The 13,291-nt window shown below is 50.2% G+C and overlaps 1 protein-coding gene across 1 annotated transcript in view; it reads left to right on the top strand.

Annotated features, from left to right (window-relative positions):
* Pkd1l2 (polycystin 1 like 2) overlaps nucleotides 1-13,291 on the top strand; it is an 81,612-nt gene that overhangs the window by 12,363 nt on the left and 55,958 nt on the right. The window contains 7 exon segments of the mRNA XM_021170683.1: nucleotides 2,366-2,595; nucleotides 4,739-5,146; nucleotides 6,517-6,594; nucleotides 7,366-7,415; nucleotides 9,791-9,908; nucleotides 10,697-10,904; nucleotides 12,830-12,950. Of these exon segments, the coding sequence (XP_021026342.1) occupies nucleotides 2,366-2,595; nucleotides 4,739-5,146; nucleotides 6,517-6,594; nucleotides 7,366-7,415; nucleotides 9,791-9,908; nucleotides 10,697-10,904; nucleotides 12,830-12,950 (1,213 nt within the window).

The following is a 13,291-nucleotide window of genomic DNA, read 5'->3' as shown; positions in this document are numbered from 1 at the left end:
TCTCTCTCTCTCTCTCTCTCTCTCTCTCTCTCTCTCTCTCTCTCTCTCTCCTAGATAGAATCTCCTTCCATACTTACTATATATCCCAGGCTGGCCTTGAACCTCTTACTCTCTTGCCTCATACCGAAGGCTTGGATTATAGCTATGAGCCGCCATACCCCCAGTCCCCTTACTTGTTAGAGTTTTTGTAATGCTGGGGTTTGAACCTAGGGTCTCATGCATGCTAAATTAGTGCTCTACCACTAAACTATAGACTTCTAGTAGTGCTTAGCCACTTGTTAGTCTAAGAGGTAGAAACTTTAAAATTGAACCCCACTCCTACCAATGGATACCTACACGACCTTGTAGAGAACCAGCCTGATAAACCAGAGGGTTCTCCTTGGAAGCACCCTTTTCGCCTTGCATTTGATGTCCTTGTTCACACATAAGTCGGACTGTTTTATTTCTCTGCCCTGGAAAAGCCTCTGCATATCTGAGATTGTATTGTGGGTCTTACAGAACAATTTATATAAAGCCAACCTTGTCAAAGCCCAGAATTGGGTGACATGTGCCCCCTACTGGCAGGACTGGGGATTGACTGTTTTTCTGCCCGCCCCCCCCCCCCCATCAGGAGTTGCCTGGATACCTAGGCTGTACTGGGGAGACAATCTTGTTGGGGAAAATGTTAATTACAAGGGAACATAAGCCTTGTGGAGGAACTAGGTGCACACAGGCCACTGGGAGGCAGAGAGTTGGTGGTTGTGAAGAAGTCTAAAGCTACAGTCTTTTGGATTTTAGTGCAGAAGCAGACAGGCTAGGGCAGTGGTTCTCAACCTTCCTAATGCTGAGGCCCCTTAATACAGTTCCTCATGTTGTGGAGGAACATAACATAAAATCATTTTCATGGCCCTTTAATACAGTTCCTCATGTTGTGGAGGAACATAACATAAAATCATTTTCATTGCTACTTCATAACTGTAATTTTGCTACTGTCATGAGTCGCAATGTAAATATCTGTGTTTTCTGATAGTCTTAGGCAACCCCTCTGAAAGGGTCGTTCCACTCCAAAGGGGTCTCAACCCAAAAGTTGAGAAACTCTGATCTAGGGGAGGGACTGGCCTGGACCTGAAGAAGCAGGTCGTACCCTGCAAAACGCTTATCCCCCTGTACTCGTGGGTACGAGGGAAGATGAGAGATTCTGGGAAGCTCAAAGGTGTTCTGACCAGGAAAAGCTGTTAATGCTTGCCTGTTAGAGGAGTCTGTTCTTGGGAGAGGAAAGTGGGTAGGTACTGAGGACCAGATACTGATGGGAACAGGAGGAGGAGGAAGAGAAGGAAGAAGAAGAGGAGAAAGGAGAGGAGGAGGAAGAAGAGGAAGAAGAGGGGAGGAGGAGGAGACAGACTAAAGGATGAGGTCAAAGTGGAGTGCCATGGGAGACACTGCTGATCCCTCAGGGTCCCTGAGCTTGTGTAGCTCTCAATCAGGGTACTGTCACCCACACACTGGCCCTGAGCCACCAATAGATGGGGGAATGTGCCTGGGGGCACAACCTGTCCTTAGGGTGAAGCAGCTCCCTTCAACTAAAGGGATTCCTAGAGATACATAACGGAGGTTCTTGGGGGCCCATGGGTCATCTGCTACAAAGGAGAGAAGACAGCGCTTTAGCCTCCAGAAGCATGTGTTCTATAAGGCTCGTGCTGTTCCAAGGGGCTGGAGAGGTGGCTTGTATGCAAGCATGAAGACTTGAGTTTGATGCTCAGCACCCTCATAAAAAGTCAGGCATGGTGGCATGCATTGTAATCCCAGGACTGGGGAGACTGAGACCGGAGGATCCCGGTAGTTCACTGGACTCCTGAAGAACATCACCCAAGGTTGGCCTCTGCCCCTCCTCCCCCCCCCCAAATAAGTAATTGTTTTGAAAGGGTTGGCAGCTGAAATTTTCCAAGGCTGATCCATGCTATTCCTGATCCCATGCTAAGTTGTCATAGTGTGACCTCCCCTAACATAGAGAACAGGGCATGCTGAGTGACATTTTTTCTTGTCTTTGTCAAACTTTTATTTATTTATTTATTTATTTATTTATTTACTGACTGACTGACTGAGACAGTCCAGACTAGCCTCAAAAATCACTATGTAGCAGAGGATGGTCTTGAATTCTAATCTTCTGCCTCCTCCTGCCGGGTGCTGGGACCACAGATAGGCGTCGTCGCACCCAATTAACGGAGGGCTGGAGATCAAATTCTAAACAGCGTCCATGCTAGACAAGACCGCTCCCCACTGTGCTACATGCGGTCCCCGCCCCCGCCCCCGCCCCCGCCATCTTGCCTTTGCAGAGCACGCGAGTTGTGAACTCATGCATGATTGTTGAACCCCCGCTCTCCCACAGTGTGTCCAGCAACGTGACCCACCAGTTCAGCTCTCCTGGGGAGTTCACAGTGTTTGCTGAGTGTACGACCAGTGAGTGGCACGTGACCGCTCAGAAGCAAGTGATCCTTCGCGAGAAGGTGGAGACGCCTCGGATCACTGGGTGCGCTGGCCTGTCTGGAGCTGGAGCCGGCCTTCTCTGTCAGGCTGTCTTTGGGGAACCCCTGTGGGTTCAGGTGGATCTGGATGGAGGTGAGTCTGCAGGATGGAGCAGGTGGAGGCACGTGGTGGGATTTGCCTCTCCCAAACCTATCCAGCTAACCTGAGGCTTTAGCATCTTAGCTACCTTGTGTTCATTTATTTAACACCGGTGGCATCTTCAGGGCTCTAAGTGCTTGGCTTGTGATGGCACACTCAGGATAGACTCCACGTTAATCCACCCCAAACTAGGTTAGTGAGCCGGCGAGAACCCCCACCTTCCCGTCTCTTTCTCCAAGTCCACAATCCTATCTGAAACACCGGTCCTCCATACCACTTCCCTCTGGGGGCCGGGGGTGGGGCTGGGAGGGGCTGCTCACAGCACACAGCCAGTGCTGACCACTTGCGTGGCGCCATCCTGTAGCCATGAAGCCTGACAATCAGCGGTTCACACATGGATACAAGCCTATCCACAGTTCTGGCGAGGGTACACTCTGATTGGACACAGTGTCTTCCACTTAAGCCAGAGGCCATTCTGATTGGTTCCTGCATCTACCTTGATTAGCCAAGGCTTCTACGCTGATTGATTACAGCTTCCGCTCTAATTTATTACAGAGATCACTCTAACTGTGCCCACACGATCCATTACTCCTCGGCACATCCATCCCAGGGCTTGGATAGTTCCCATCGATATTTTAAGTAGCACCGTTTTTTGCCCACAGAGACACCCCTGCCTTATCCACAGCAATCTTTCCCCACAAAGCACAGTCCAGTTAGAGTGCTTAATGGAGCCCTTTTGACATAAATTATGCAGTGCCGAGCTAGGATGATGGTGATGGTGGTGTGGGGGATGTTGGCGGTGATGGCGTAACGATGATGGCGATGGTGGTGATGATGGCGATGATGGTGGTGGTAATCATCAAACGAGCAAGGATCTGACTCAGTATGACATCCTTCACTCGGTCGTCTTAATGGGGTTGTGATGGGGCTCTGACACGGCACTCGTGAGCTTCCTTCCTGTTCCTGTATGCCTGTTGCCTAACAGGGGCTGGTATGTGCACCCGGGGTAAAGTAAAAAAAAAAAAAAAAATCTTTCGTTGATTTATTTAGTCTTCCTACAAATGTAATTGTATGTCAGCTCTTCACCAGGTGTGGGGGAGGTGGGGATACACATGAAAGCGAAGAGCCCTGGTCCTGTAGGGCTTTGGGCTGTCACCATTATCACCAAATGATCACCACCATCACCATCATCACCACCACCACCACCACCATCACCACCACCACCACCACCACCATCACCACCACCACTACCACCACCACCACTACCACCACCACCAGTACGTCCTCTTCCTTCTACTCCTCCTCTCCCCTCCCCCCTTTTTCCTTTTCATCCGCATCCAAACAAGAAATGTATTTGGCATGGCTTCTACTGGAAAGAATATCATCTGGTTACACACACACATATTTTCAACCCACTACAATATTTGGCATCCAGCTAGGACGGCAATCTGCAGCCTGCAAGGGAGGCGCCACTTTGTGGGGAACAGGCTGAGTTTCATAGAGATTTGCCTGTCCTAGGTCATCAGTGGATGTTGGAGGAAACACCTTCACCTATTTTGGCTGAAAACAACTCTTGAAGTCCATTCTCCTGCTTCACAACTCTTGTGCCCCCCCCATACCTCTTTTTCAGTTTCTTACTGGAGGGGGGGTGTCCCTATCATCAGGATGTTCTAAGCATTTGCTACAAACTTCTGGCTTCAAGGACATAAACAAATAACAACGGGGCTGCAGCTGCGGCTGTTGGGAGAGTATTTGCCGATCAAGAAACCCCGGGTTTGGTCTCCAGACTGAACACAGTGGTGCTGGCCTGTAATACTGATTCTTGAGAGGTTCAGAGAGGAAAATCAAAAGTTCAAGGCCAACCTCTGCTACATAGTGAATGAAGTCAAGGACAGCCTGGGCTACATTAGACCCTATCTCAAAAACAAACAATATTTAAAAAAAAAAAATGATCAGAGAGGATCCAGAAAGGAAAAAAAAATCACTTACTAAACTAAACTCAAAAAATACAGTTAGTATTTAGCACAGTGGTCTGTCCTCATGTATTTCTTTGGACCCAGAACTCAGCCTGGACTATCTTAGAATGCTAGCTGCACAGTTGGTAATAGCTTTTCTAAATTTCCCTTACTCCCGCTAGGAGGCGGGGCGACTTACGCTGTGCTTTCGGATAACAGAACTCTGGCTGAGTTCACCGCCTGGAGGGGCTCACAGATTTACAATCTGACCTTGGACAGAGACATCCAGGAACTGCTGGGCCCTGGGAGGCATCACCTAAAAATCCAAGCTGTCAGCAACGACAGCACCGCCTCAGTCCCCTCTGGAAACTTCACTGTGTGCTTTGTGGAGCTGCTGTCCGGGCTGCGGGCCTCCTGGGCTTCTGACCTCGTGGAGCTTGGGCGGGACTTGGTGGTCAATGTCTCAGTGGCTCGTGGCACCCTGGAGGAGCTGACCTTCGAGGTGGCGGGACTCAACGTGAACTTCTCCCAGAAGGAAGAGAGTGTTGGGCAGTCATCTGGGAACTACCATGTGGTGGTTCCTGCTGAAGGTACCGAGGCTGGCAGCTTCCCCTGGCACCCCACCCCCTTTTATATTTCTGATTTCGTTCCCCTGGGGCTCAGAGGGGTACCAGGAAAGAGATGACACCAGGCAGGTATGAGGGTCTCAGGCCTTCTGCCAAAGGTATGCTGAGAGAACAAAGATTGCATAGGAGAGCCCTGGGGCTTTGCTAAGCGCCGCCTAAGACCCCCAACCTCCTCCTCCAGCGTGGTCCTGATGACTCCTTCCCCACCCACTTCCCCAAGAGTCTTGCTTGAAATAGGAAGAAGCCAAAGGATGGGAAAATGCACACCACACTGGGGCTTTAATCCCCGTGACAACTGGCAGACGTATCTGTGCTCCGTGAGCCATATGTGTCCCAGGATAGATGTGAATGTGGCCCAACATAAACTTGCAAACTTACTTAAAACATTATGAGATTTATTCATGGTAGCTCAGTTGCTCTGTTCTTGCGTTGAACTCTGTAGATGACATCATGTCCCCTTGCCCTAAGTTTGGATGCACCTGCTGGCTTTTGTCTCCTTCTGCTCCTGTTGAAACTACTCAGTGAAGTCTATCCCCTTTTAACTGGTAAAATCTGGACCAGTCCATTGGCTTTTTGCTCATTCTTAGATTAACAGACTTCTTTTCTCCCTGAGACCAGATGATCTGGGCCTCTCCCAGTAAGAGGGTGGATGCAAAGGGAGCAAGCAGGTCAGGACTCTGCCCTTGGTGGACATGTTTGAAATTGCCTCTGGTAGTAGCCTCTGTGGGCTCCTGAGACCATCTGCTGGGCCCCTCAGACTAAACCTGTAGGATGATGAGGGCTGAACCTCCCCTTCAGCTGGCTGCACGTATGCAGCCTCTTCCTATCCCTGGCTGACCCTGCTCCCTCATCATCCCTCTCCTACAGACCTACACCATGTCCATAGATAGTTCTTACCTACACTTGGTCCACTGTATTTCCCAGAAGCAGACAGACATCCATTCGCTTATTCCTGCCCTCTCTATTCCCCACCTCCACCACCCTTCATCCCAGGCTGATCCCACAGGGCATGAGTAAGGAACCAACCTATGGAGTTCTTAAGCCTCAAAGATCCTTCTCACCCTTTGAAGGATAACCCTGTTCCACTTTTGCCTCACACACCATACCCGTCCCCAAGCCCACTATGACTCCATGTTGTATACCTTCCCCTGTGTGCTCCCAGAGTCTTGCCTCAGGCCTGGTATATAGTAGGACTTGTAAGTGCACAAAGCCTGAGAGATTCCAGGGCTGCAGTCAAGGCTGCCTGCCAGGCAGGCACACCTAGGGAGAGCAGTCTCCCCTGTGTCATGGAATTTGTGACAACGCCGTTGACTCTTACCCCTTTTGCGTTGCAGGCACCTTCCTGGTCACCGTGCATGTGCGGAACGCCTTCTCAGAACTGAGCTTGGACATCGGGAACATCACGGTCACAGGCAAGGTGTTTGTACTCTCAGGAGTCTAGGATACTGAGCCTGTCTGGGGTCTAAGGAGGAGCCCTTCAAATGGGGCTGTGAACACGGAGCGCGGCCCACAGTCGCAGACTCTTCTGGGTGCTCTGAAGACACAGCTGCAGAAAGTATCCCTAAAGTTCTGCACTGAACGTGCTCAGATGTTCTTCCTGCCATGAATCCCTGAACTGCACGGCACAGTACTCATACCACAGTTCACATTATCTTAGACATTATACCATCTGGAGTGTAGAAGGTGGGCTGAGGGTGTGGCTCAGTGGTAGAGTCCTTCCTTAGCATACAGAATCCCTGGACTCTACCCCCGTGCTGCAAAAACAATAACAAAAATGCAGAAGAGAAGGTCTGGGGGATGCCTCTGCGGGGGACAAGAGCTTGCTGTGCAGGTGTGAGCACCTGAGGTCAGAACCCTAGCAAGAGTCAGGTGGGGCAGCTGTGTATCTCTCACCCTTGGAACCTTGTTTTTTTTGTGTCTCTATTGCCTGAATGGCTGACATCTTGGGATATCTTCAACGTGATCTCTTTGGTTTTCATATTTGTTTATGTGTTTGAGAAGGGTCTTATTGTGTTGTCTAGACTTGCCACAAATCTAGGCTCACCCGTTCCTCCTGCTCTCCCAACCACTTCCCCTCCATAGCTGTGACCTTGGGTACCCGCCATGATGCTCACGTGATTCTGCCTTTATGCTTTATAATGCCTTTCACCAAAGCTTAATCCTTGTTCTCATTATGTTTACAGCCCCTTCCAGTCTCCAAGGACCATCTGGGATAAATGCTGAAGCAAAGAGCGTGAGCATCTTTAAAACATTTAACTTCACAAGGAAACAATATCCAAGTGCTCTCCTTGATGTTTTGAGTTTAGGGCACTGCCAGGGTCCCCAAGCTTTCTTCCCTTTGGCAAGAGTCCCCAAAGCATGTTCTCTAACCACCACAGGGTTAGGCTGTAAAGCAATAAGACCCTGGATTGTGTGTAGGTAGGCCTTAGGAAGTAAGTAACACACTTCTGTAAAAAATAATAATAGGCAAAACAAGAAATCATAGGAGAGTCGGGCAGTGGTGGCACACGCCTTTAATCCCAGCACTTGGGAGGCAGAGGCAGGTGGATTTCTGAGTTTGAAGCCAGCCTGGTCTACAAAGTGAGTTCCAAGACAGCCAGGGCTATACAGAGAAACCCTCTCTCGAAAAACCAAAAANAAAAAANAAAAAATTAAAAAAAATTAAAAATTAAAAAAAAGAAACCATAGGAGAAATTAAAAGATATTTCTAACTAAAATTATAATGGCAATACAATTGATCCACTTCTGTGGGCTGCAGCTAAAGCAGTGCTCAGAGGGAAATTCATAGCTGTTAGCGTTAATTTGGGGAAACAGGCTCAGGTTCTTTGGTGTTTACGCCAGGGTCTTCAGTTCCCTTTCCAAATCATTGTGCAGGTGTTTGCTGATAACAAAGACCTACTGTGCACCTGCCGTGTTCAAGAATTAATGTCTAGGGGCTGAGGTGTTAATGTTAAAAAAACAGTTGTGCTCTCTGCCTTCACAAAGCTTAGAGATAAACAGATGAAAGGAAAGAACTATGAGTTGAGTATCTGGTAGGACCCAGGTGGACGGATAGCAAGCATCAGAGTGTGCGCTCACAGGTGTGCTCACTGGCATCATGAAGACTGAGAGGGTGGCTCAGTGGGTAGAGCTCTGGCTATGCAGTGTAAGCTGAGCGTGATAGAGTGCCTGTCATCAATCCCGACGCCCCGACAAGACAGGAAGTTGAGGCCTGAAAATCCGCAGGAGCACACAGGCCAGTTAGCCAGGCATATCCAGTGGAGAATAAGAGACTGTGTGGTATAAGAGCCACGGAAAGCAAGCACTGACACCTGGGGTGTCCCCTGACCTCCACAAGCTCCTGGCACACACACAAGCCATCCATCAGAGGTTGAGTCCCCCTATAGCCTTGTGTAAGTCTGGGTCAAGGCTTGAGCAAGAAGACGCATAGCTAACTGGTCCCATCAGTAATTGCTTCCAGAATTCACCTCAGGGGCTGCTGATTCTTCTTCGAGAGCAGACACGCTCTCCATGGTTGCCCAGCCAGCTCTGTCACCTCTTCCCTCTGGTGCTTCTGGGAGCCGGACCCACAGGGAAGCTTCCCTGTCTCCATGGCAACCATGGGTGTCAGATGCTAGCAAAGCCTCAGAGGGACAGGCACCCAGAGACTCAGAACATGGCCAGAGGACACAGGCTCATGATCCACTCTGAGACTCGGCTGGCCCCGAGCCTTTCATTTCAGCTTTCCTTTCCTCCTGTGTGCATGTTCCTTAAGAGCCTTGGTCTTGTTCTCTAGGCAGGGTTTCTCATTATCCTGGAGCTCACCAAGTAGTCTAGTCTGGCCCACCCGGGAGCTCAGATATCCACTATCTAATCTTTCCAAGGCTGGGATTGCAGCACGCATCACCACCCTTGGTGACGTCACATCATTGTGCCTGCAAAGCAAAGACCTCACTAATCGAGTCACCTCTCCCCGAATCCGTCGAGGCCTGTATGCTTTTTTTTTGGGGGGGGGGTGTTCGAGACAGGGTTTCTCTGTATAGCCCTGGCTGTCCTGGAACTCACTTTGTAGACCAGGCTGGCCTCTAACTCAGAAATCTGCCTGCCTCTGCCTCTTGAGTGCTGGGATTAAAGGCGTGTGCCACCACGCCCGGCTGAGGCCTGTATTCTTAACCGATTGCCTCTGCCTTCCACATTCTCCTGCTGCCACTAATTGGATCCCCTTGAAGGAAGCACAGGTGGCACTCTGAGTGTTAAGTGTTCCTTAATGTCCCTTAAGGATAGCAGTTGGGTCTCTGTTACCATGTCCCCCATCATCGGCACAGGGCCTGGTTCAGAATGGTCTCTATCCATGCAGGCAAACACACTGTGAGTCCTAAGCCTACACTGGAGATAAAGCTGTGTACCCAGTGAGTCTCAGGAAGGGACGCCATGCCTCCCGAGGGAAACCTGAGAGCAGATTGCCATCCAGAACTTTCTTTGATCTTAGCTTCACCCTGTGGCCGCTGTCAGCACGCACTGCTCTGGGGTGCGGGGTAGGCTGGCGGTGGCACTCTACAGTGACGCTTACTGGTGGAGTGCATTCTATGGCGAAGCTGTTCTATCACTGAGGGATCCCATCCTCTGCAGGGACACGAACGGGACATGAAGGTAGTCACCGAGCCTGAACTGTACGTCGACCCTTTCACAAACGTCACACTGGGCTGGCCAGATGATGACCCGGGCTTGAACTTCCACTGGTCCTGCGGTACGTGGCGAGACTCTCCTGCCCACCGGTTTCACTGATAAGAGAGCATCCTCAGGCTTGTCTGTTCTCTCTTCATCGGACACAACTCCAGCCTGACACTGTCTGCCTGTGTGTGCTGGAGTGTAAACCTCAGACACGTGTATAGAGGCACCAGCAAACCAAGAAGAGATGGTGTCCCTGAATGCGTGTGATAGGGGCATGGGGAGATTTAACAAGCAGTAACAAAACCTAAATACCGGCTTGCTTTGTTCATTGACACCATCCACTGGCAAATCCGTGACCAGGTAGATAGTCCTCCTCTGAGAGGGTCATTCCCTCCTAACATACAACACCACACACACACACACACACACACACTCACCAAAATAAAATAGGACAACTGGAGGTTGGGTATGGTGGTTTATCCCTGTAACCATGGCAATCAGGAGGCAGAGCAGGAAGACCAGGAGTTTGAGGCTAGTCTGGGCTGTGCTGCCAGACCTGGTCTCAATGAAACAAAACCATTAGGCCAGGCAGTGGAGGTGCATGCCTTTAACCCCAGCACTTGGGAGGCAGAGGCAGGCAAATTTCTGAGTTTGAGGCCAGCCTGGTCTACAGAGTGAGTTCCAGGACAGCCAGGACTACACAGAAAAACCCTGTGTTGAAAAACCATAATAATAATAATAATAACAAAAAACCAAAACAAAACAAAAATTCAAAACCATTAATAGAAGTTTTGCTAAACCAGAAAGTCCACAGTGTATTGGGGTCAGGGATACTGTGCACAGCTGTCTTCCCATCTTGCGCAGGACGTTGCTGGGCTCAGTGGAATGCCTGTGTGGGGAGGCAGCTGCTCCACACAGACCAGAGGTTGCTGGTGCTCCATACCTTCTGTCTGCCACCGCTCAACTCTGCTGTCACCCTGCATTTGGCGATCCTAAGGGGCCAAGAGCTGGAGAAAGAGACAGAACAGTGCCTCTACGTGTCTGCTCCCTTGAACCTTGGGCCTCAAATCAGGTGAGGCAGCATGTGGGTGTTGTACCATCAGCGGGCACCACTCGGAGGTGGGACTGGAAGAGTGGGTCAACCAGTCTCACCTGTGCTCCCACAGGGGTGGCAACCTGGGGATCCACAATAAATGGCCTGAAGGGACAGCAGAAGTCCATCTAGAGACTTCATCCAGGGAACAGGAAAGGCCCCATCCATAAGATGTGGAGCTTGATAGAGACCTGGAGGAGGGGCTTGGGAAGAGGAGGAGAAAGGGAGAGGCGGGGCCTTGCAGATCCTAGCAGAGTAAAGTCTTCCATCCAGGAGCTCCCTGAGCAGGAGGGGACATGCTCACAGCTTGCTTCAAAACATTCTGCTCTCAGAGAGTCGGCCTAGCATCTTATAGGAGTCATGGTGGAAGCTTGAGGTAGCTGGGCCTGTCAGCTGGGTCCCTGCTGAAGCAGATGGCTCACTGTAGTCAGAAACTTATTACAGATGGATAAACATCCTCTCTCAGGGGTGAGTGAACAGAACTAACCCCCGTGACAACGTGGAGCTGCTGGAGGGTGGGGCAAGCCATTGCTCCTAGGACTACAGAGGTAAGGCAGGGATGACTAGAATCCCCTCTCAACTATAGCCTGAGAGAGACAGAAGCCATGGCATTGACTAGGGGGGCACTGACTCTGCCATGTTAGCCTTTTGGTAAGAAATAAATGAATAACCTTGTGCTCTCCTTAGCCCACCATCTCTCCTCAAACCTCCTGGGCCCCTACCAATGCGTTCCACTGGCTGGACCTAAACCGAAGCCCAGAGGGTGGGAGCTGAGACATGGTCTCTGCAGGGAGAGCTGGAGAACAGCCTGGAAGGTCTGTAGAAACCCACCAGCATGCTTGCACTAGGAGAGACACTAATAAGAGAATTAGGAAGTTTGCCTGACTCATGAAGTTAAGGCTGAGAGGACTCAGGAGGCATTTGACATGCAGCAAATGTTAAAGTGACCTGTCAGGGGCTCCAGAGAGGGATGGGACATCATATAGAAGGTTCAGGGGGCTGTGGCCAAAGAAGTAATCTTCAGGTTCAGTGAGAGACTTTGTCTCAAACAATAAAATGAAGAATGAGAGAAGGCATCCCATACCAACCTCTGATATACATGTGTGGGCACAGACACAGACACACAGACACACACACACATATGCACAGGCGTGTACACACACACATGCACACACATGCATGTACACACACATGTACACACACATGCATGAACACACACCTGTGTACACACACTTGCATGCATACACATGCACACACACACATGTACACAAACACACAGAGAGACACATACACACCAAAGCAAAAACACAAGAGAAGGCCCAAGGTTTGGACCCTGATTCATGGTTCTATCCATCCACTGAGGACTGGTGTCACCTGGGACCAATCCACAAGTCCTCTGAGCCTGGTGTACTCCCAAGGGCTCTCAGGGCTCTGACATGTCACTCTCAGAGCTACTCTGATCACGCATCATATATGTGCTATGAAGCCACAGCACTGTCACTTTTATCAACACTAAAGTGGATCTCAGCAGTTATCTGGCTTTGTCCACTCCCTTTGCAGCCAAGGAAACCAATTCTTAGACTTTAAGCAACTCATACAAGGCAAATCTCCCTAAGTGACAGGGTCAGGATGGGAAGGCAGGGAGGTGTCCTGCACTCCCACTCTACCCCAACATCACTGCAAGGGGAGTGACACGGAAATCTGGTCATGTCCTGACTCTTCTTTAGCCTGCAGACCAAGGCTCTGTCCCAGCTTAGGTTGGAGCATGGCTGGGTTTATTCCATCTTTCATTTGGACAAAGACAATGTCCCACCTTCTCCACAGACTTGAGAACTGGGCCAAGGCCAGGCAAGTGGTCACGACGCCTGAGGGAGCTTTCTCTCTTTATCCTCTGTACCTTCCAGCTGTGAGAAGAACTGCCGGCCAGTGAAAGTCGACCAAGACGTTCTGCTCACCGTCACCGTGGGAGATGAGACCCCGGTGGCCGTGTTCAGCTGGTACTTAGATGACACCGCACCAGAGGAGGTGAGATGTCACAGCTGTCAAGAAACTGTGTCCTCTGAGAGGACTGGCCTTGTGTTGAATGCTGGGTCCTGAGCCAGGGCAGTCCAATCCCATTTGGAGCCAGTGCAGGGGCAGTCAGGAAGATTAGGGACCTGAAGGAATTTCTAACAGGTGAATGAATACATAGGATCAAAGCCTATGGGGAGAGAGACACTGCTGCCCTTGGTCCAAGCCCCCTGCCAGGATTCATACATCCCCCGGCTGCTATCTTTCTTTCTTTCTTTCTTTCTTTCTTTCTTTCTTTCTTTCTTTCTTTCTTTCTTTCTTTCTTTCTTTCTTCCTTCCTTCCTTCCTTCCTTCCT

The sequence above is a fragment of the Mus caroli genome, chromosome 8, assembly GCF_900094665.2.
Source record: "Mus caroli chromosome 8, CAROLI_EIJ_v1.1, whole genome shotgun sequence".
In the NCBI taxonomy this organism is placed as follows: Eukaryota; Metazoa; Chordata; class Mammalia; order Rodentia; family Muridae; genus Mus; species Mus caroli.
The sequence above is the reverse complement of the archived record's forward strand: the minus strand, read 5'-3'. Positions and strand labels throughout refer to the sequence as shown.